This window comes from Mesoplodon mirus (genome assembly GCF_964341445.2).
Source record: "Mesoplodon mirus genome assembly, chromosome: 15".
In the NCBI taxonomy this organism is placed as follows: domain Eukaryota; kingdom Metazoa; phylum Chordata; class Mammalia; order Artiodactyla; family Ziphiidae; genus Mesoplodon; species Mesoplodon mirus.
Window position 1 is genome coordinate 78,330,226 of NC_138991.1, and position 21,393 is coordinate 78,351,618.

The window sequence follows — 21,393 nt, forward strand, 5'->3', positions numbered from 1 at the left end:
GGCTTATGGCAGACACTTCCCTTCTGATGGGTCTAATCTTCCACTACTGGAATCTGCAGTGAATAATATTTATATAATTTTGATACTGTCAATGCTTGTACTAATTGTCACTGTTTGGGATCAACATCTAATCAGAGCATAGAAGGCAAGCTGCCTGTAGGACAGAATGCAAATGTTACGATCTATGACAATAATGGCATGGTTCCTAGAGGTTGAGGTGAGGGTTGGGAGTCAGGGAGGAAGAGGAAGGAAACTTACATAGTCTAAGGGGTGAGGGATGGTTGGCAGAGATGATAGAAAGTTGATGAATCAAGAAATGGTGCATTACAGTTGAAATAAAATATAATAAATATACGATTTCAAGTTAGAGTTCTCACAAAAGTCATGTGGAACGGTGGTGGGGAGTGGTATGAGCTATGTTCATAATTTTTTCCCCCGAAGGAGTCACTAGTTACTGATTGAGAAACAGAAGCATAAGCACATTCTATAGAGTGAAGGTGAATCCCATGAGAATAACCAGAATCAGAAGCTGGCGGCTCTGGGAACTGGATGGCAAAGGTGACTTTCGCATCTTCTTTCTATCCTTGTGTACCACGTTTACTTTCTCACCACCCACTGAACATATGTAACTTTCTTAAAGCAAAATATGTAAAAACCCATGTCACTGGTAGCACCTATAAGTTGATAGGAGCCTAAGTTCCCCAGGTTTTAGTAGATAAACTTCACAAACATCAGTCTCTCTAGCTAACTTTAACAACTGGCAAGATTTCACTTATTTCATAAATTGACAGTTTTCATTCTTCTCCTTGAGACAGAGAGTAGGAATCAGTTTACAAATTACTACCTTGGTGATAAAAACTATTTAATATGAGCTAAAATTCTATGACTTATCCTAAAATACGCATTTCTATACTACACCACCAAAATTGAAAGGACAACCAAAAATCACCCTTACAATTTTCAGGATTAACTTGAATGGACAAGAGTCCAGGCTCAGTAAAGTACAGAAACTCTATTCTAGCAACAGTCTATGAAGCAGTTTTAATAACTGTCCCCCACCCTGCCTCCCAGTACTAAAGACTTATTCTGAGTTTTTATGGAAGGCCCAGGTACACCCTCTGCATATTTTATTTTATTTTATTTATTTATTTATTTGGCGATACGCGGGCCTCTCACTGTTGTGGCCTCTCTCGTTGCGGAGCACAGGCTCCGGACGCGCAGGCTCAGCGGCCATGGCTCATGGGCCCAGCCGCTCCGCGGCACGTGGGACTTCCCGGACCGGGGCACGAACCCGTGTCCCCTGCATCGGCAGGCATACTCTCAACCACTGCGCCATCAGGGAAGCCCTGCATATTTTAAAAGCAAACTCCCTGCTACCTAACTGTGGAAGATATTCAAAGGTTTTGACAATGATTAAGATACTGAAGAAGCAAGTGGCTGCTTGCCTCAGTTTAACAAATGATAGCCATCAAAAACAAACAAACAAACAAACAAACAAACAAAACATTTGCCAGGAGCAACCTGGGTACCAAGTGTAGTGGGTGGAAAGAGAAAGAAAATATAGCATGAAAAACAATGAAGTTGGTGATCAGAGTCCAGGTGGAGAAAGAGGTATTTCCTATACAAGTGCATTTTTTTTCCTTTGACAAATGAGAGGAGAGATTTTATGAAAGTGCTTCAGGCTTTTATAGAAAAAATACTTTTTATTCTCATAAGAAATGCTCAGTCTTCTATTTTACAGACTTATAAAACCTCAAGATATGTAGGGACTTGTACTACAACAATGCACAACAATCGTACAATACAGACCAGGTACCAACTATACTTGATAAAAGGAATTTTACACAAAGAGCTGAAGTACCACATCCCTGAGAATGACTTGTAGCGCTTATATATAAAAAAAAAAAGATGCGTAGAGAAGAATGGATAACTACAGAGTGCTATAACCATACGTAATGTAATACTACACAGCAGTGAAAGTGAACAAACTACTGTCACAAGTAACGTAGATGAATCTAACAGGTTTAACATGTCCTTGAAGACATTAGACACCAAGAATACATATTCTATGGCTCCATTTATACAAAATATAAAATCAAATAGAACTAATCATTGTTAGAAGTCAGCAAGGTAGTTAACTTTGAAAGAGGTAGAGACGGGGAGGGGTTATGTGGGAGCTTTTAGAGTTGCAGTAAAGTTCTATGTTTTAATCTAGATGCTGGTCACATGGGTGGGTTCAGTTTGTAACATTTGCCACGCAGTTGTAGTTAACCATTTTTTCTGAGTGTACACTTCAATTAAAAAGTCAATTAGGGCCTCCCTGGTGGCGCAGTGGTTGAGAGTCCGCCTGCCGATGCAGGGGATACGGGTTCGTGCCCCGGTCTGGGAGGATCCCATATGCCGCGGAGCGGCTGGGCCCGTGAGCCATGGCCGCTGGGCCTGCGCATCCGGAGCCTGTGCTCCGCAACGGGGGAGGCCACAACAGTGAGAGGCCTGCATACCGCAAAAAAAAAAAAAGTCAATTTAAAAAAATAACATATAGGGCTCCCTGCTAGCTTATGTGGCACCTTTATGCAGATTTTTTAAAGTGTGCCCCTCTGGATGAATGAATTAGAAAAAGGCACCTCCATGGGCAGAGGCAGCCCCACAACTTTGTGCCTTGGCAAACGGAGGGTGGGCTGGGCTCCATCCCCACTGGTATGCTTTGCTAGACGCAAAATCACACATCTGGATGGACATCTGCAAATCTGCAAAATACTCGTGGGACCCTTCCATAAGAAGGGCAGGGCAGACATCCTTATTGTACAGATGAGGAAGTGGCATAGAACAGTGAGAATGATGCGCAAAGGCATCACAGCTAATAAGCCATGGAGCCAGGGTGGACTTCTAGGCTAGTAGCTCTTCACATGGTTCTGATTCCTTTTGGGGAGGGCAACAGGAAGAAGCTTCTCTCTATGTTACTGTGTATATTGTTATGGGTCATCTCAAACGCTCTGTCAAATAAGGCAGGGGATAAATACATGGTCCGACAGTCTTAATATTGGGCTTTAGTAAAGGTGCTAGGTGCTAAGTCCATTTGAAAAATATGCTATAAGCATATACTCCGAAATGAATATTCACCTTGTAGATGTTGACCTAGGCAAAAAGGGCAGTGGAACAGAGACGTTTACATATCAACAGAGCATCCTGGCCCAACCATAGGTTAAAATGATCGACTTAAGTATATAAATCTTTCCATCTCTTGGAAAAAAATGAAAGAGAAAGACACCCACGTAATGTGTTTGTCTAACTTACCCAGAAGCGTCTGCTTATTTTGGGAGGAGTTAGGCTCTGCAGAACATCTGCAGGATCGGAGGACAATCACTCCTCCGAGCACGCCGTCTTCGCTGGCCAGGAAAGGTGAGCCTAGGCAGAAATGACTAGTGGTCATTCTCAGTTAATTTTACTCTTTTCCCTTTCAATTTTCACTTGATTACTGGAACAAACGTGTGGTATGAATAAGCTCTTGAAAGATGCCCACTTTCTGACACTCGCCATTGTTCGTACCTTGTACAGGCGGGATAGCAAAGGCAGGCTTGCGCCCGAACAGGCAAAGACAGTGCCAGACGCCTCCAAGAAGACTTGACTGGGGGTGGAGTGTGCATGACCGTATTCAGAATGGAATTGGAAACGCTGCCAGATTAAAGGCCCAAAACACAAATACAGGAAAAAATGCTCAGCAGCTCCCTTTGATCAGCTCTTAGGGATCACTTACCAGGCTCTCCCTGCTGTCAGAGGCATGCCACCAAAAGCTTTGATTTACTACCTTAAATTCAACTTTAAACAATAAGCCACAAACTTTATTACAGACATTTAAAAATGCTCCTGATGGATACACAAAGAAGGGTGAAACTGTATTTCTATTATGAGAGTCTGGTGGTTAGAAACAACCATGCTTCACAGAGATCTCACACAAACTAAACCATTGTGAGCATTTCAGGAACGCTGCTTTTTAAAACCCCTCATTTTTCCTCCCCAAGGACATCTTCTTCGAACATCTGGCATAGCAAGTGAGCACGTGGAGAACAAATGCAAAATGAGCCCAAGCACTATCAAAGAAAGTAATAAAAATAAAAACCAACCAAATTGGATTTGGGGGGAGCTTCTGGTTAAACTCAGTAGATTAAACACATGCATTTATCTCCACTCCTTTCTCAAATCCCAGTAAACTGGAGGAAAGGGAAGGGGAAAAAGGCATGGCCTAATAAGGACAGAGAGAGAGACAAGAAAAAAACTGACCTTTTAGAAAACAGAAAGAAGACGGACAAGCAGTTGCTCACCTAGTGGAACTGGGAAACCTGAAACCTAAGCTTCCATGGGTGGCGGGTGGGGGGGGGCGGGGAGCCTGGTTGGAGTCGAGGGACACCTGTAAGAAGCCATCCAGTTTTGTCATAAAACCGAAAAAAGGACCAGAAATTGGAGGCATCAAGTTCTTCTGAAAGCAGGGGTGCAGGGTGGGCCTGGAATAAAGATGGTTGGTCGAGAGTGTCCAAAAGGATCCTCTAGACCAGGGGTCAGTAAACTATGACCTGCCTGCTCTACAGCCTGTTTTTGTGCTGCCTGCAAGCGAAGAGTGTTTATTTTACATGTTAAACTTTCTTTTTTTAAGAGAGAGAAAAAGAGAAGTAAGAGGAAGAGAAGAATATGTGGTAGAGACCACAGTGTAGCCCACAAAGTTTAAAATCTACTCTCTGGCCCTTCATAGAAAAGGTTTGCCGACCCCTGACCTCAAGCCCCAGATTCCTACCTAGAGAGGAAGTTACTCCTCCCTAACTCTAGAGAAAGCAGGACATTTACTCTCTAGAGATGCTGAACCAGAGGGACTTGAGACTTGGGGTCATCAGGCTCAGCCCAGAGCAGACGGGAGGCTCCACGCTGAAAACAGGGGCTAAAGGGGAGCCTTTATGTTAAACAGTGAAATAACCAGCTCCGTTCACTCACAGGCTCTCAGGATGCAAGAAGGTAGGCTGATATCCTCCAAGCAAGAGACTGGATAATTCCTTTCCAGTCTCAAGAGTATTTCCAGTCTCAGTTCCAACCAGCTCAAGACTAAAGACCTATTTGAGAGAACCTAAAAATATAGCTTGTCCTTGCCTTATGGGGAGGGCTTCCAGATGACAAGTGTGACTCATACACAGAAGGTTTTCAGTTCAGCTTCTTGGTACTTAGACACCTAGGATCACTAGTTGTTTCCATTAGGCCTCCAGGAAACACAGAAAGCAAACAAGCAAAAAGGTAACAGAGGGAAAACTTAGGCAAACACTTTGATCAGAAGAACAATTTAAAAAAAAAAAATGGGGAGGTGGATTCCCTGGTGGTCCAGTGGTTAGGACTCAGCGCTTTCACTGCGAGGGCCGGTTTTGATCCCTGGTCGGGGAACTAAGATCCTGTAAGCTGCATGGCACAGCCAAAAAAAAGAAAAAGAAAAAGAAAAAAGAAGAGAAACACAAAAAGGACAGAATGAGAAATGAGAGAAAAAAAATTTTTTAAATCAGAAGAACAGGCCAGAAGATCCAATATCTGAATAAGAGGAATTTCAAAGAGAGAAAATAAAAGAAATGAAAGGGAAGAAATTTCAAAAAATAATTAAAAAGCAATTCCAAGAATTGAAGGATGAGTGTTCAGACTGAAAAGGCTCATGAACCTCCCAGCACAACACATGGGGGGGAAAAAAAAGAGTGCCATGAAGACATATCACTATGAAATATCAAATACTGAGGAAAGAGAGAAAGGTCTAAAAATTTCCAAATGGAGAAAAAAGATCACAGGGAAGGCAAGGGGATCATAATGGCATCGGACTTCTCAACAGCAACACTAGGAACTAGAAGGTTAGGAGGTATTATCTTCAAAATGCTGAGAGAAAATTATTTCCAACCTAGAATTCTACCCTTGGCCAAAATGTCCATCAAGCGTGAAAGGAGAATAAAGCTCAACAAAGTCTCAAAGAATTCACCTCCTGTGCACTCTGTCTCAGAAAGCTGTAGGATGAATGTGCCTCAGCAAAATGAAGGAGCAACGAAAATAATGAGAAAGAAAAGAAGAGCTGCAAACAGGGGATCCAAAATAAGACAAAAGTATTCCTGGGTGACACACAGCTACACACAGGCTTGGAAAGCCCAGACCAAAACAGCAGAAAGCCAGAGGAAGCTGGAAAGGTATTTCCAAGGAGGGGAGAAAATTAAACATACAAGATACATGTTGCATTTGAAATTATTGAGAAGAAATGTTTCAGATTTTGTGGGAAGACTGAGAATGAAAGAGTGATTGGTATAAAAAAAAAGGGAGGCAAATATTAACTGCAGAAGAAATAAAAATTTCTATAGGAAATGAAATAGAATCACAGCCCACTATGTAGCTCAGATGTCAATAGCTAGAGTAAAAAATATAAGCTCACGATACTGATGAACTGAAAAATAGGGATATAATACATTAAGAGGAGAGAAGGCCTGTGTGGGTGAGTGTAGGTTTGAAGTTGGAAGTATAAAGGAACTACTAAGTCCTTGCCTTCCCTGGAGTGAAGATGATAACATCTAAATCTGATATCCAAATAATATTTAAAATTGAAAAATCAAGAAATAGTAGTATAAGCATGTTATATTGAATTATAGATGTAAGTTTGAGAAAAAATAGTTAAGAGAGTTAAAAGTAGTAGCCTCTGGGGAAAGGAAAATGAGGGGGCTGTGGAGGGTTGGGACAGGGAACTACTCATTTTCAGTGTAAGCCTGGGGGTACTGCTTGTCTTTTTAAACCACACACACACATTGCTTTGCAAAGAAAAGCAACACAGATTTATGCTGTGGAACTAGGGTAAAGTATTTACTCCTCAGCCTCTTAGACAAGAGGGAAAGGAGACGGGGAATTAACAGTCACTGAGAAACTACCCTGTGTCACGCCCTAGTTCCATGTTTTCATGTTCTGTTGTTTAATTTTCAGAACCACCATGAGAAGGCTTTTTATGATCACTTTACAGATGAGGAACCTGAGGTTCAGAGGGGTTCGATGACAAGTCACAGCCACACCACAGTTGAGGAGGAAGGCTTCCCCCCCAAGTCTCTTGAAGCCCATGGTGCTGCCTGCTTTGCAGCAAAGCCTCTCAGGAACAGGAAACTCTGGATAAGCTTACCTCCCAACCGCCTGCTGGAGAGCTCCACACCACCTGCACTCAAAGTCTTGGCAACTCTACAATTGCTCCTTTCTCACCAAATCTGGTCACTTCTCCTGGGGTCCTCACAGCTCACCCAAGCTCAGAACCTTCTAGCTCTTCCCTCTCCAATGACTCAACTCTTCAAACCACATCAAGTCCTGTCAGTTCTCTGTGGGTGCGCCTGTGCCTGCCTCCGCCCCGTCATTCCCACCGACAGGACCCCCATGCGCTCTCCTTGTCCTTCTTGATCCGGTCACTCACCTCTTAGAGAAATTAATCCAATGAATGTATACGATGTGCCAGGGCTCGTCAGGCACTGGGGACACGGCAGTGAACAAATGAGGTACCTGCTCACATCGAGTTGAGCAGGTTGGGAGACAAGTAATAAAGTCACAAATCAACAAGGAAATCCACCCAGTTACTAGGAAGTGCGGTGAAGAAAATGAATCCAGCCAAGTGTTGTAGGGCGTGACTTCATCAAGGGTCGGGGAAGGTATCTTTGATAAGGCGCTAACCATGTGAAGATCCGGGGAAGGAACATTCCAGGAGGATGAACCAGCAAATGCAGATACCCAGAGGTGGGAAGGAGTCTGGAAGTTCAGGAAATAAAAGGAGGCTAGAGTGGCAAAGCCAAGTGAAGGAGGGGGAGGGAGGGTAGAATCCGAGTTCAGAGGGAAGCGGGGCCACGTCACATAAGGTTAGAGAAGGCCCAGCAAGGAGTCTGGATTTTACTCCAAGTGTGATGAAAAGATGACAGAGGGCTTTAACCAGGTCAGTGATGGTTTTTATTTGTGTTTGTAGGTTACTCTGCTGTGCAGAACAGATGGGCAGGGCAAGTGTGGAAGCAGGCAGCCAGTAAAAGAGCTTGGTTGTGAGACGCCAGCGGCCTGGGTGAGCCTGGTGGCAGTGGAGACGGTCAGCAGAGGGTGGGTCTGGGATACGTTCTGCAAGCAGAACCAATATGGTTGTTCATAGGATGGATATGGGCATGGGAAACTGACATCAAAGTTTACTCTAGTAAGAAATATGCAGCCCAGCTATGATCATACCGTTAAACCATTCAGAAATTTTCAATGACTCCCAACTGCTCATGGAATAATGTCTAAACTCCTTAGCCAGGCCCAGACCTCCTCTCTCTTCCCAACCTTATCTCCCTATTATTTTATACAGCATGTGCTCCAGCCAGATTGGACTTCCTATATTCCATTTCCGCAAGACTTCCCCCTGGGCCCATTGTTGTGAACTGTCCTTCCCAGCTCCCTCCTCCTCCCCTCCATGAACTGAAATCTATTCTTCAGCTCCAGTGTCTTGTATACAGACCCAAGCTCTTTGGGGTCTGAGTATCTGATTCACCTTTGAGGCCCTCTTAGAGACTAACAGAGTACTTCTATTTATTCACCACCTTCCCCTATCCCCAACCTACACACACAAACACACACACACACACTCCTGCCTACACCACTGCAGTGCAGTATCAAGGATGGAAAGACAGTACATGCATGCTCTGAAAGGGGGTGGGGCCCCTGGGCACCATGGAAGCTTAAATCAGGGCTCCTCACCCTTGATATGCATTCATTCAAAGATTTAATGATACAACGATTAAAGTACTATATTTGAAGATTCCAAAATTTTCATGGAAAGTAGTCAGATTTCATATTACCACTGTGGTGTTTAAAAAAACAAAACAAAACAAAACAAAACAAAATGACACCGACTCTGACCAAAAACCCTGTTTTGACTCTCAAGGTAGTAACTGTGTGGTCTTAAGCAAGACATATTAAAAAAAATTCTATGCTTCAGTTTCTTCTTAATGTCCAATTATAAATCATGGAATTAAAAGATATCTTTCTTGGTTGTTGTAAGGGTTGAATTTATATATTAACTTTGTAACCTCTGAGGTGCTGTTTAAACATTTGGTGGTAGTAATGTTAAGGGTAGGAGCACACTTCAGCATTTTGCTGGTTCTCAAAGATTACCATGTTGAACAAGATCTATTACTATACTTACCTGGTTAACCTTCTACATCGGCTGGAACTAGTGCTCAACTGACATTCGGTGATTGGATGGCGGTGGTGATAGAGTATCAATTTCCCAAGTTAAAACGTTACACAGTGTCTGTATAAAAGGAGACACTTTCTTGTTCTTCCCAGTAGGAAAAATTAACATAGAGTGACATGCTGGGCTCTGTGATAAGTGCTTTCTATAATCAAATAGGGAATTGGGGGGGGGGCGGAATTAACTAACTAAGACAATCCAAAGTTCCATGTGCAAGTAGGTGCATAAAGTAAAGAAGACTAATAGAAACAAAGAAATAATAAAAATTAAGCTTCATTCACCCTAATAAAATATCTCAAATTGATTCTTTAAATGCCCAAATCTGTAACTACTATGGAATGAAATTATAATTACAGATGGTAAGAAACATATTCACTGTGACCAAATGTGTGTATCTGGATATTCATTAAGATTATAAATCCAGACTGTAAACAAATGAGACATCTGCTTACTGTATTTGTGCCATATCTTTAAGAATGAAGAATTTGAAGAAATTGGAAAAGAAAATCCCTGTAAGTATTAAAGTAGAGAAGTTAGCGGGGATATTAACCCATATTCTTTTTTTTTTTTTTTTTTTTTTCTTTTTGCGGTATGCGGGCCTCTCACTGTTGTGGCCTCTCCCGTTGCGGAGCACAGGCTCCGGACGCGCAGGCCCAGCGGCCATGGCTCACGGGCCCAGCCGCTCCGCGGCATATGGGATCCTCCCAGACCGGGGCACGAACCCGTATCCCCTGCATCGGCAGGCGGACTCTCAACCACTGCGCCACCAGGGAGGCCCAACCCATATTCTTTTGATTGCTAGTGTCAGAATCCCAATTAGAATGATTTTAAGTAAAAAGGAGGATTCACTGGCTCATAAAATCCAAGAGGAAAAAAAAAACAAACTTCTGGAAGGGTGGGGATGTGATGGGTTTCAGGAACAGCTGGAAACAGCTTCTTCTGTATGGATGGTAATGGCCATCTATGGATAGGTCCAGAGCTGTACACCTGATACAACTTTCGCCACCAGAGAGACTTCCTCTCTATCAGGTTTCACATTCTCAGAGGCCATCAGACTTCGAAAGATAGGGAAATCTGACTGGCCTGGCTTTGCCTAGGGGTTAAGCCTAGAGCAATCAACTTTATCCAAGAGTCCAGCGGAGTGGGGTCATGCATGGACAGACAAATCCACAGATGTCCACAAAACACAAATGGATAGAAGATCTTGTCTCTCTCTCTGTGTCTCCCCACCAGCAGCAACCAGCCTTTACTGGATGCCAGCAAGCCAAAACATTAGAGCTCCTTAGAGCTCCTTTTGCAAAACGTGATACAACACTTCCTCTTCAACATGTGAGAACCTATCAAGAGAGTAATTCTGTAGCCAGAAGGCAGCTGCTATTCTTCTACCTTCCCATCACATTTAACAAGGAATCTCTGTCTTTTAAATACAGTTCTGTGTATTGCTTTCTTCTTTTTAAAGTCTAGATGACAAACCACTTGAACGGCATTTTCTCTTCAAGGAATTATACATATATTGAGAAAAAGAGATACAATGACAGAGAGAAAGAGAGAGAGAGACATGGTTTGTTTGGAGGTCAAGTGAGAAAGAAAATGGACTAGGGAATAATGAATGTTCCCTACTGAAAACATATCCCTCTAACTTAAAAACAAGAGAGATTATAAGTATTCCTTAGACACAAAAGCAGGATAACAGTTTATACTTCCTGAAAGATCAAGGATCTTTCCTCTAAAGATGCACTTCAGTTACCATATCTTTCATGGATTGAAGTATAGCAGAATGACATGAAGACCACATAACATAACGAGAGGGGCTAGTCCCTAAGTTCAGAGGTGACAGTGCCATTAATGAAGTGTCACTATATCCTACCTCTGAGGAGACGTCTACAAGACTGTCGCCATCATCCTATAAGATGTACATTAACTTAACTGCATTCTCTCCTTTCCTGCTCCCACAAAAATCCCAATGGGACAGTTATTACTACATTCATTTGGCAGATGAGAAATGGAAGGAATGAAAGGAAGAAGCTGAGGCACAGGAAGGTAAATGACCTACGAAAACACAAAGTGGAAGAGGGGAGTGAGGCACCAGATGACTGATCCAGATCCTCTCACTACAAACCCTGAGGACACACCTGCCCTCAAAAACCCACCTCTACCACAGCTCTAGGGTGTCATCATTATGTGTGGTTTTCTGGTGATAAGCACAGTTTTAAAGACTCCAATTGAATTCCTTAGAGAGGAGAGTTGAGTTGGGTTTAGTTGAGTTGAGCTGAAGACAGCTAAGTGTGGCCAATGACCCTTTTGAAATCTCTTACCTAACAAAATCTGAAATACAAGAAAAGTCAATTTATTTCAAAACAGAAAATTCGAAATTATAATCAGAACCCAAACATATCAGAAAGACATTCAGTCTTTGAATAAATTTATTGATTCTGCCACAAAGATTTGGAGCAAGAAACCAAATTAAGGATTCCATTAAAGCCTCTGCTTGTTGGTTTAACCAAACATAGAAGGTACACACCTCATACTGTTTTAGAAATGACAGGAGATTTTTTTTTTTAATTTGACACAAGGTTTCTGTCCTCAAGAGAACAATTCAGCTGAGGAGAAAAGACAACACACTTCAAAAATCACGAAGCAATTCAAGCAGGATCGGGGGTTATCTTCTTTTTCTGAATATTCCAGCCCAACATTTTACCTGTATGTGCAGGGATCAAGGATTCCACAAACTCACCCTTAAGCAACGATGACAGGATGAGAATGTGAATCCCTGACAGAGAAGCAGGTTAGAGCAGCCTACAGAGAACTGAAGACTCACGGGAGGGGAAGCCAAAGGGCTGGTTTACCAGCCCTGGTCCTAGAACTTTACATGTTAACGTTAACAAGTAAGACAAAGATCCTCTGCCCTCAGACTCTGCGGGGTCCCTCCAAGCTCCTGGGGGTTGTAGAGAACACCATCCCCACCAGTTACAGCTGCCAAAACTTCCATCTCCAGGAGTGTCACAAGGCAGAAATGGTGATAGTGGCAGAAGACAGGGGTCCAGACCAGGTAAAGTGTCCTCCGTGAGGGTACAGTGGGGGGCGCAGTTCATACTTTCTTATTAATGCTAGACTAGAAGCCATGAATTTGAGAAGTACGACATCCATTCAACAAATGCTTCATATTTTGTAAATATTCACTATAAAATATTTAAGAATCAACCTTGTGCCAAGCACTGTTTATGGGGCCTTGGGTACACGATGATTAAGGCAAAATCTGTATCCAACATGGTCTGAATGTTTGTGTCCCCTCAAAATCATATGTTGAAGATCTAATGCCTAATGTGACAGTATTAGCAAGTGTGGCCTTTGGGAGGTGAGTAGGTCATAAGAACAGAGCTCTCATGAACATGATTAGTGTCCTTATAAAATAGGCCCAAGAAAGTTCCCTTTCCCTTCTGGCCATGTGATACAATGAGAAGTCTGCTACCTGGAAGAAGGCCCTCACCTGACAATACGGGCCACTGGATCTTGAAGTCTCAGCCTCCAGAACTGGGAAAAATAAATTTCTTTTGTTTATAAACCACCCAGTATGTGGTATTTTGTGTGGGTAGTGCACCTGGAAGAAGACACCAAGTCATCTATGATATGACAGACAATAAACAAATACCACCAGTGGTAGAAAGGAAAATCAAGCAGCATAGGGGAGATAACAGTAATATGGTGGGTACACAGGGAGACAGCATTTTAATCAGGATGATCAGGGATAGCTTCTCTGTCCTGGGATAATGATAAATAAATGACCAGCGAGACATCTGAAGGAAAAAAAATAAAAAACTTAAGCAAGGGAGATAACAGCAATACAGGTATTGGGGCCTTGGGGCAATGATGTTTCCAATGTAGTTAAGAAACCTATCCCCATATATAATCATGCCAGACCACCAGGGTGTTCCTCATTTCAAGTCAAGAGAAGGAAGGGCTAGTATTCAGCTGACTGTTCATGGCTGGTGTCCCTACTGGTAATTAACTCTCTTGACTCTCCCCTGACAAAAGGCACGTTTTCAATTTATTACTGTACTTTAGAAAAATGTACTATACATACAGATTCTAAATACTCAAACAAACAAACAAACAAAATAATATTCAGTTAGCTCTCTGTATCTACAAGTTGCACATCCACAGATTCAACCGTGGATCAAAAATTTTTGAAAAAAAAAATCCCAAAACTTGAAATTGCTGCACTCCAGCACCTATTTACATAGTTTTTACACTATATCACATATTATAAGTAATCTAGAGATGATTTAAAGCAGACAGGAGGATGTGTATAAGTTTATATGCAAATACTACACCATTTTATACAAGGGACTTGAGGATTAATATCACCAGGGGGTCCTGGAACCAAACCCCTTGGCAGACACTGACTGTAAATGAAAGTCTGCCTTACTGCAGTACCATTCCATAGAGGTGAGTACCACCAAAAGCCCCCTGCATAGCCTTTCTGAAATTATCCATACTGACACACACGTCCTTTTTCAATTTTTCACTCAGTTGGACCATGTTACATAAACTATTCTGTTTCTGGCTTTTAAAATTCAATAATTTAACTTGGAGATCCTCCCATATCAGCACACACAAATTTAGCTCACCCTTTTTAACAATGACTATACTCTTGGACATATATGCTATCACTTCTTTAATTAGTTCCCTAGGGGTGGGCATTTAGGTCATTTCTAGTTTTGTATGTTGCCATTAAAAATAGTGCTGCAGTAGACATCTGGACATTCACCTTTCATACATGTATGAATATACAGGATACACTTCTCAATGTAGAATTGATGAATCAATCAGCATATTCACTGAAATTATTTGCTACAGATTCCCAAACGACCTTCTAAGAAGATTTATACGCATAGGAAAGTGATTGAGTGTGCCCATTTCCCCATAACCTTACCAAAACTAGGCATCAGCAAACTCTTTGATTACCACTTATCTTATACATGAAAAATGATATCTGATTGTTGCTTGTTTTGCATTTATTTAATTACGAAAAATGTTCAATGCCTATGAGCCATTTGTATCTCCTTATCTGTGAGTTGCTTTCACATCTGTGACACACACAACTGGTTGCCTACCCATTAGCCATTCTCCCTTTCTTCCTTTCAGACAAAGCTTAATTTTGTTTGGGACAGAAGTTTGCCCAGCTTCCCAAACTCCTTTGCAGTTGGCAGGCTAAGGGGCAGAACTGCTAGCAGAGCTTGTTAAAGGGCAGACCTGATTAGCATGTATCTTATTGGCTGCTGCCATTTGCCTCGGATGTGGTGCCTAGAGGTGGAAGAAAGAATGAAGCCACGCATAAAGACAGCCAAACAGGAAGAGAGTCTAGACCCCCGGTGCACTGTGCAGCCACTGTGCCACCTCTGGGCTGTCAGACTTCTTAGGTGAGAAAAGGAAAGCCCCCTTTTAAGACCCTATAGCTGGGTTTCCGTTGTATAAAACAAACAGAATCCCAAACCGAAAATTTCCTTTACCCATTTCTCTACTGGGTTTTTGGATTTTTTCTTACTAATTTGTTAAATTCCTTGGTCCTATGTATTGTAAATATTTTTCCTCGGTTTACCATATATCTTTTGATTTTGTCTATGACTTTTTTTTTTTTGGTAATAGAGAAGTTTTTAATGCTTATGTGGTCAAATCAGTCATCTTCCTTTATGGCTTCTGTGTTGGGAGTTTTTCAGAAAGGCCTTATGTAACCCCAAATTATGAAAATAAGTTGTCCATGTTTTCTGTTAGTGCTTTAAACTTTCAGCTTTTATATTTAAAACTTCAGTCTATCTGGAATTAATTTTGGTGTAAGGACTGCAGTGGATATCCTGCCTTATTGACCAATATAAATTTGTTGTAAAATTCATCTCTTACCCACTGACTTGAAATGAATTTTTAATCACATATTACATTCTCATATATATGTGCATCTACACCTAGATTGCCCTTTGTTCCACCGATGCAACTATTCCCATACAGATACCAACTGGCTTTATTATAGTTTTATAGTATATTCTACCTGACTGGGACTCTGCTTGTTCATTATTTTCCTCTCATTGTTCATTATTTGCACAATATTCCTTGTTGCTTTCATGTGATTTTTTCATATGACCTTAAAAATAGACTTGTTTAGTATTCTTGCCTCCTATTCTCACTGGAATTTTCACATGAACATACTTTAATAAAATTAATTGTGATTTTGCTTAGAGTCAGGGTGTCCTGATAAACTTCTCTGAGGAAAGCCTACAGATGGAGTTAGTTACATTCTTGACACCTACAAATGCTGGGGCCATGTGGATTTTAGACAAGGAAATGTGACATGGTACCCCCAAAACAAAATCTGCAAGCACACCTCTCTATAGTTTAAAAGGATCAAGTATCTTTACAGAACATCTTCTGAGATGTAAACTTGGTATGAAAAATCAACAAATTATTTTTTCTCCATGGTCAGTTCTTATTCTTCTGATCCATCTTATCAGATTTACTACAGGCTATAGTCACCATCTATAATATTCTCAAATCAAGAAAATCATTCTCAGCAACCCTCGGCCTGCTCACAGGAAACAAGACAAAATCAAAACAAAACAAATACCCCTCAACTCTATGAGAATGGATGGCAAGTTGTCTGTGAGGGAAGTGAAAATACTCTGGATTTGCAAATCTTTAAGTTCACTAATCAATCGTAAGTATACAAAAGTGTTTAAAACATGAAAAAAAAATTTTCTGGGTAAAGTTATTGCTCATGAAATTCTAGATTCCATTTGTGCTAAATACCATATAGAATTTACAACATAATCCAAGGCACCAGTGTTCATGAGCAAGGCCTTTTGCTTCAGGAGGACAATGCTAGTATTTTTTTTTTTTGAGGTATAGTTGATTTATAGTATTATATAAGTTTCAGGTGTACCACATAGTGATTCACAATTTTTAAAGGTTATACTCCATTTATAGTTATTGTAAAATATTGGCTGTATTCCCTATGCTGTACGATTCATTTTACACACAGTATTTTGTACATCTTAATCCCCTACCCCTATCTTACCCTCCCCCATCCCCACTCCCACCGGTAACCACTAGTTTGTTCTCCATATCTGTGAGTCCGTTTTTTTTTGTTGTTGTTATATTCACTAGTTTATTTTTTAGACTCCACATGTAAGTGATATCATACAGTATTTGTCTTTCTCTTTCTGACTTATTTCACTAAGCATAATACCCTCCAAGTCCATTCATGCTGTTACAAATAGCAAAATTTCATTATTTTTGATGGATGAGTAGTATTTCAGTGTGTGTGTGTGGTATCACATCTTCTTTATCCATTTATCTGTGGATGGACAGTTAGGTTGCTTCCATATCTTGGCTACTGTAAATAATGCTATGAATATTGCATGTATTTTTTTGAATTATTGTCTTCATTTTCTTCAGTATATACCCAGGAGTGGAACTGCTGGATAATATGGTAATTCTACTTTTAGTTTTTTGAGAAACCTCTGTTTTCCACAGTGGCTACACCAATTTACACTCCCATCAGCAGGGTACAAGGGTTCCCTTTTCTCCACATACTCACCATGTGTTATTTGTGACCGTTTTTTTAAATAAATTTATTTATTTATTTTATTTTTGGCTGTGTTGGTCTTTGTTGCTGTGTGTGGGCTTTCTCTAGTGGCGAGCGGGGGGTACTCTTTGTTGTGGTGTGCAGGCTTCTCATTGCGGTGGCTTCTCTTGTTGTGGAGCATGGGCTCTAGGGCACGCGCAGGCACAGGCTCAGTAGTTGTGGCTCGTGGGTTCTACAGCATAGGCTCAGTAGTTGTGGCGCACAGGCTTAGTTGCTCCACGGCATGTGGGATCTTCCCAGACCAGGGCTTGAACCCGTGTCCCCTGCAGTGGCAGGAGGATTCTTAACCACTGCGCCACCAGGGAAGTCCTGTGATCTTTTTTGATAGTTACTCTGGCAAGTGTATGGTAATATCTCACTGTGGTTTTGATTTGCCTTTCTCTGATGATTAACAATGTTGAGCATCTTTTCACGTGCCTGTTGGCCATCTGTATGTCTTCTTTGGAAAAATGTCTTTTCAGGTCTTCTGCCCATTTTTTAGTTGGGTTGCTTCTTTTGATGTTGAATTGTATGAGCTGCTTACATATTTTGGATATTAACTCCTTATTAGTCATATCATTTGCAAACATTTTCCCCCATTCAGTAGGTTGCCTTTTTGTTTTGTCAATGGTTTCCTTTGCTGTGCAGAAGCTTTTAAGTTTAATTAGGTCCCATTTGTTTATTTTTGCTTTTGTTTCCTTTGCCTTAGAAGACAGATCAAAAAAAAAATACTGCTACAATTTATGTCAAAGAGTGTACCACCTATGTTTTCTTCTAAGAGTTTTACAGTTTCTGGTCTTATATTTAGATCTTTAATCCATTTTGAGTTTATTTTTGTATATGGTGTTAGAAAATGTCCTAATTTCCTTCTTTTACATGTAGCTGTTCAGTTTTCCCAGCACCGCTTATTGAAGGGGCTGTCTTTCCTCCCCTGTATATTCCTGCCTCCTTTGTCATAGACCATAAGTGTGTGGATTTATTTCTAGGCTTTCTATTCTGTTTCACTGATCCATGTGTCTATTTTTGTGCCAGCACCATGCTGCTTTGATTACTATAGCTTTGTAGTATAGTCTGAAGTCAGGGACCATGATACCTCCAGCTCTGTTCTTCTTTCTCAAGATTGTTTTGGCTAGTCGGGGTCTATTGTGTTTCCATACAAATTTTAAAATTATTTGTTCTTGTTCTGTGAAAAATACCATTGGTATTTTGATTGGGATTGCACTGAATCTGTAGATTGCTTTGGGTAGTATGTTCATTTTAAGAATATTAATTCTTCCAGTCCATGAACACAGTGTATCTTTCCATCTGTTTGTGCTGTCTTCAATTTCTTTCATCAGTGTCTTATAGTTTTCTGAGTATCTCCATTTGACTTGGTAAACAAAGATGTGATCAAATAATGCAGATAAGCATAGTGCAGATAAGCACTTGGGAGTGCAGGGGACTTTCTCCACCCATTACTACACAAAGACCATCAAAGGACAACAGACCTTTACAACATTATACACTCATCTGTTGCTGTTCCTTGTGAGTTTTTCCTTCTCAGAGTTGTTTCCTCACATATGCCATTTTGCCCTATAAACAAACTTTGTTCACTTTTACTTTGTAAGGTCAGATCCTGCTCACCGAGTGTGCAGAAGCACATGATATTGAGGCTTCCCATCATGCTTTTAATTCAAACTTAGAGTCAGTTTAATGTAGCAACTACTTGGCTGTGCTCTTGTCAACTTTACCTTTAAGTAAATAAATCTGTCTAGCTTACTGTGGTAGAATGACTTCATACAGTATCTGTCTGGAAAGCCTGATAGAATGCTGTGTGTGATATTTTGATATAATAAGAAATATATATTTTGATCTTGATTCAGGTCTCCTGGCACACAATTCCTAAAACCCTTGTGATTTCCTATGTAAGAGCTATATAGGTGCATCTTCTGTTACAATATTTAGTTTTGTTCCCAGTTCCTGAAATAGCTCCAGAGCAGTAAAAGTGAAATGAACGTTTTTGGTTATTCATAATAAGCCCCTTTCAACCACACCAGAGTTTATGTTAATGTGGTGACTCTTGGAAAACCCCTAGGTAACCTAAGGATGAGAGCTGGTTGCCGGGGAACAAACCATGTGATTAGAGGGTTGAAACTTTCAGCCCCACACCTTCCACGTCAGGGCAGGAAGAAGAGTTAGAGGTTGAATTAATCACCAATCAACAATGACTTAATCAATCCTGCTTATGTAATGAAGCCTCCATAAAAACCCAAAAGGATGGTGTTTGGAGAGCTTCCAGTTTGGCAAACACGTGGAGTTACCAGGAGAGCAATGAGCCCAGAGAAGACACAGAAGCTCCACATACCTTGCCCTATGCATCTCTTCCACCTGGCTATTCATGAGTTATATCTTTTTATATCAAAAGCTATATCTAGTAACCTAGTAAGTAAACTGTTTCCTGAGTTCTATGAGCCACTCTAGCAAATTAAGAGATCCCAAGGAGGCAGTGGTGAGAACCTCAGAATTTTCAGCTGTGGGTCAGAAACACAGATGACAGCCTGGACTTGTGACTGGCATCTGGAGTGGGTGGGAGAGGTTCGATCCTGTGGGACTGAACCCTTAACCTGTGGGATGTGATGTTATCTCCAGGTATAGAGTGTCAAAATTGAGTTCAACTGTGGGACACTCCGCTGGTGTCCAGAGAATCAGAGAATTGTTTGATGTGGGAACTAACCCCCCAACACATTTGGTGACCGAAGTGGCAGAAGTGAAGCACCAAGAGCAAAGGAGACACACAGGAGGGTGTTTTCCCTTAGCAAATGGTGACTGCTGATACTGCAGTTCCAATCAAGTTTCTGGATGCCTCAATATTTTTTATATTTGTTACCATATTGAGAGGGTATGCAGTTACATAATTACAAATGCATGTTATCAATACTGTCTATTAGTGCTTGAGTTTACAACTGTAGGTCTAGAAACACTTCAGTGTTTACATTGTGAACTATAAATGAAGTTGTCATGTATCCATATATACTGAGCTACTGTATCTTGAACCTGTAACAGGAGGGCATTTACACAGAAGGCTAGACCGTAATTGTATCAAGGCAATAGTATGTGAGGTTTTGTATCTCACTTGAATGTATTTGTCTATGCATTCCATTTTTTGTGACGTTATTGACCATACTAAATACCTACTCTGTACTCAGCATTCTCCCAAGCAGTGTGGTACACAAAATAGTAAAAAATAAATTTGTTTCTGAAAAACTTACAATCCTGTTGGTGAGATACAATTTACTTAGATAAGAGTTAGAGAACAGTGTATATATTAAATTTTATACATACAGACTCATATATACAAATACTTATACTATACACATACTGTAAATATGTACATGTGTCCACTAGAATGCAGTGGCAACTAGAACATCTTGTTCACCACCCAAGACCTAGAATAGCGTCTGACATATAACAGGTGATCAATAAATACTTTTCAGATGAATGAATGAATAGCCCAATAGTTAAACTGGCCCTTGTGTTAAATAGTTTAGGACTTGATAAAGGCACACTCACTTTATTAGAAAAGGGCCTCAGGGTGGAGGAGAGGGGAAAAAAATCTGCCCTTGGACAATGGGTCGAACTTGGATCAATATCATGGCACCAAGCAAGCACTAGAATGAGCAGTCATAGCTCTTCACTATTTGGACAAGATGAACCCTGAGAAAGGTCAGAAAGAAGAATACAGAATATTCAGAATACAGCAGGTTAATATCTGGTAGATGTTCTAAGGCCTAGAGAAAGGCTGAGGGCTGCTTGGTCATGAGCGTGTGGAGGGATGCTGCCCCGGCACAGGCAACCCGGGGGAAAGAGACCACTGAGTCTGGACACAGAGGGCAGTTTTGCCAAATCAAGAAGTTGAGGTTAATAAGAGGAGCAAAGAGGAAGGACAGGAGCAGAGCCTGGAGATCCGAGGGACAATGGTGCAGAGAGTGTCTAGGCGACTACGTGGTGGGAGAAACAGGGCAAACTTACTAAACTGAAAAGATCAGGGGGTTGGGGGCGGGGGTGTGTGAAGGAACCACAGTGTCCAGAACTGGTCAACTTGCTGAAATGGGAACAGCAGAGGAAGAGAAAGATCTGTGGGGTCGTGTGGCAAAAGAGAAGGATGAGGCGACAGCTATAAGAGGCAGCAATCGGTGACCGAGAAAGTCAAGAAGGTTGGTGTCATCTCTAAGAACTTCAGGCTGATGACAGTGGTCACATTAACCAGGGACAGAACTTTCTAAGGACAGAGCCCCAACAATATTTTTATTTGTTTCAAAAAGTCAAGCAAGCACAGCTCCACCTAGAGCTCCCACAGCAAGAGCTGAGTAAGCCTTCCCTTCCTGCTGGGAGTGTTGCATGCAGGAATTGGGTCAAGGAAAATAAAAAAGGCTATACTGAAAAAGGACGGGGGACAACCAAAAGATGACCTATCATCTACAAGAGTGTGTGGATATCACTGTTACTTTTCCTTCATTTGTCTACAAGGATTTATTGCATACTGATGCATTATATGCTCGAC

At 41.2% G+C, this 21,393-nt stretch overlaps 1 protein-coding gene across 4 annotated transcripts in view; it reads right to left on the reverse strand.

Annotated features, from left to right (window-relative positions):
• The window catches only part of TASP1 (taspase 1), a 240,470-nt gene that overhangs the window by 46,046 nt on the left and 173,031 nt on the right, over positions 1-21,393 (reverse strand). For all 4 annotated transcript variants that reach the window (XR_014296136.1, XM_082645896.1, XM_082645895.1 and 1 more), the window contains one exon: positions 3,295-3,405. Coding sequence is in view for 3 of the 4 variants with exons in the window: in XM_082645896.1 (XP_082502022.1) it covers positions 3,295-3,405 (111 nt within the window). In the remaining variant the exon portion in view is untranslated. The remainder of the gene's footprint in view (positions 1-3,294; positions 3,406-21,393) is intronic.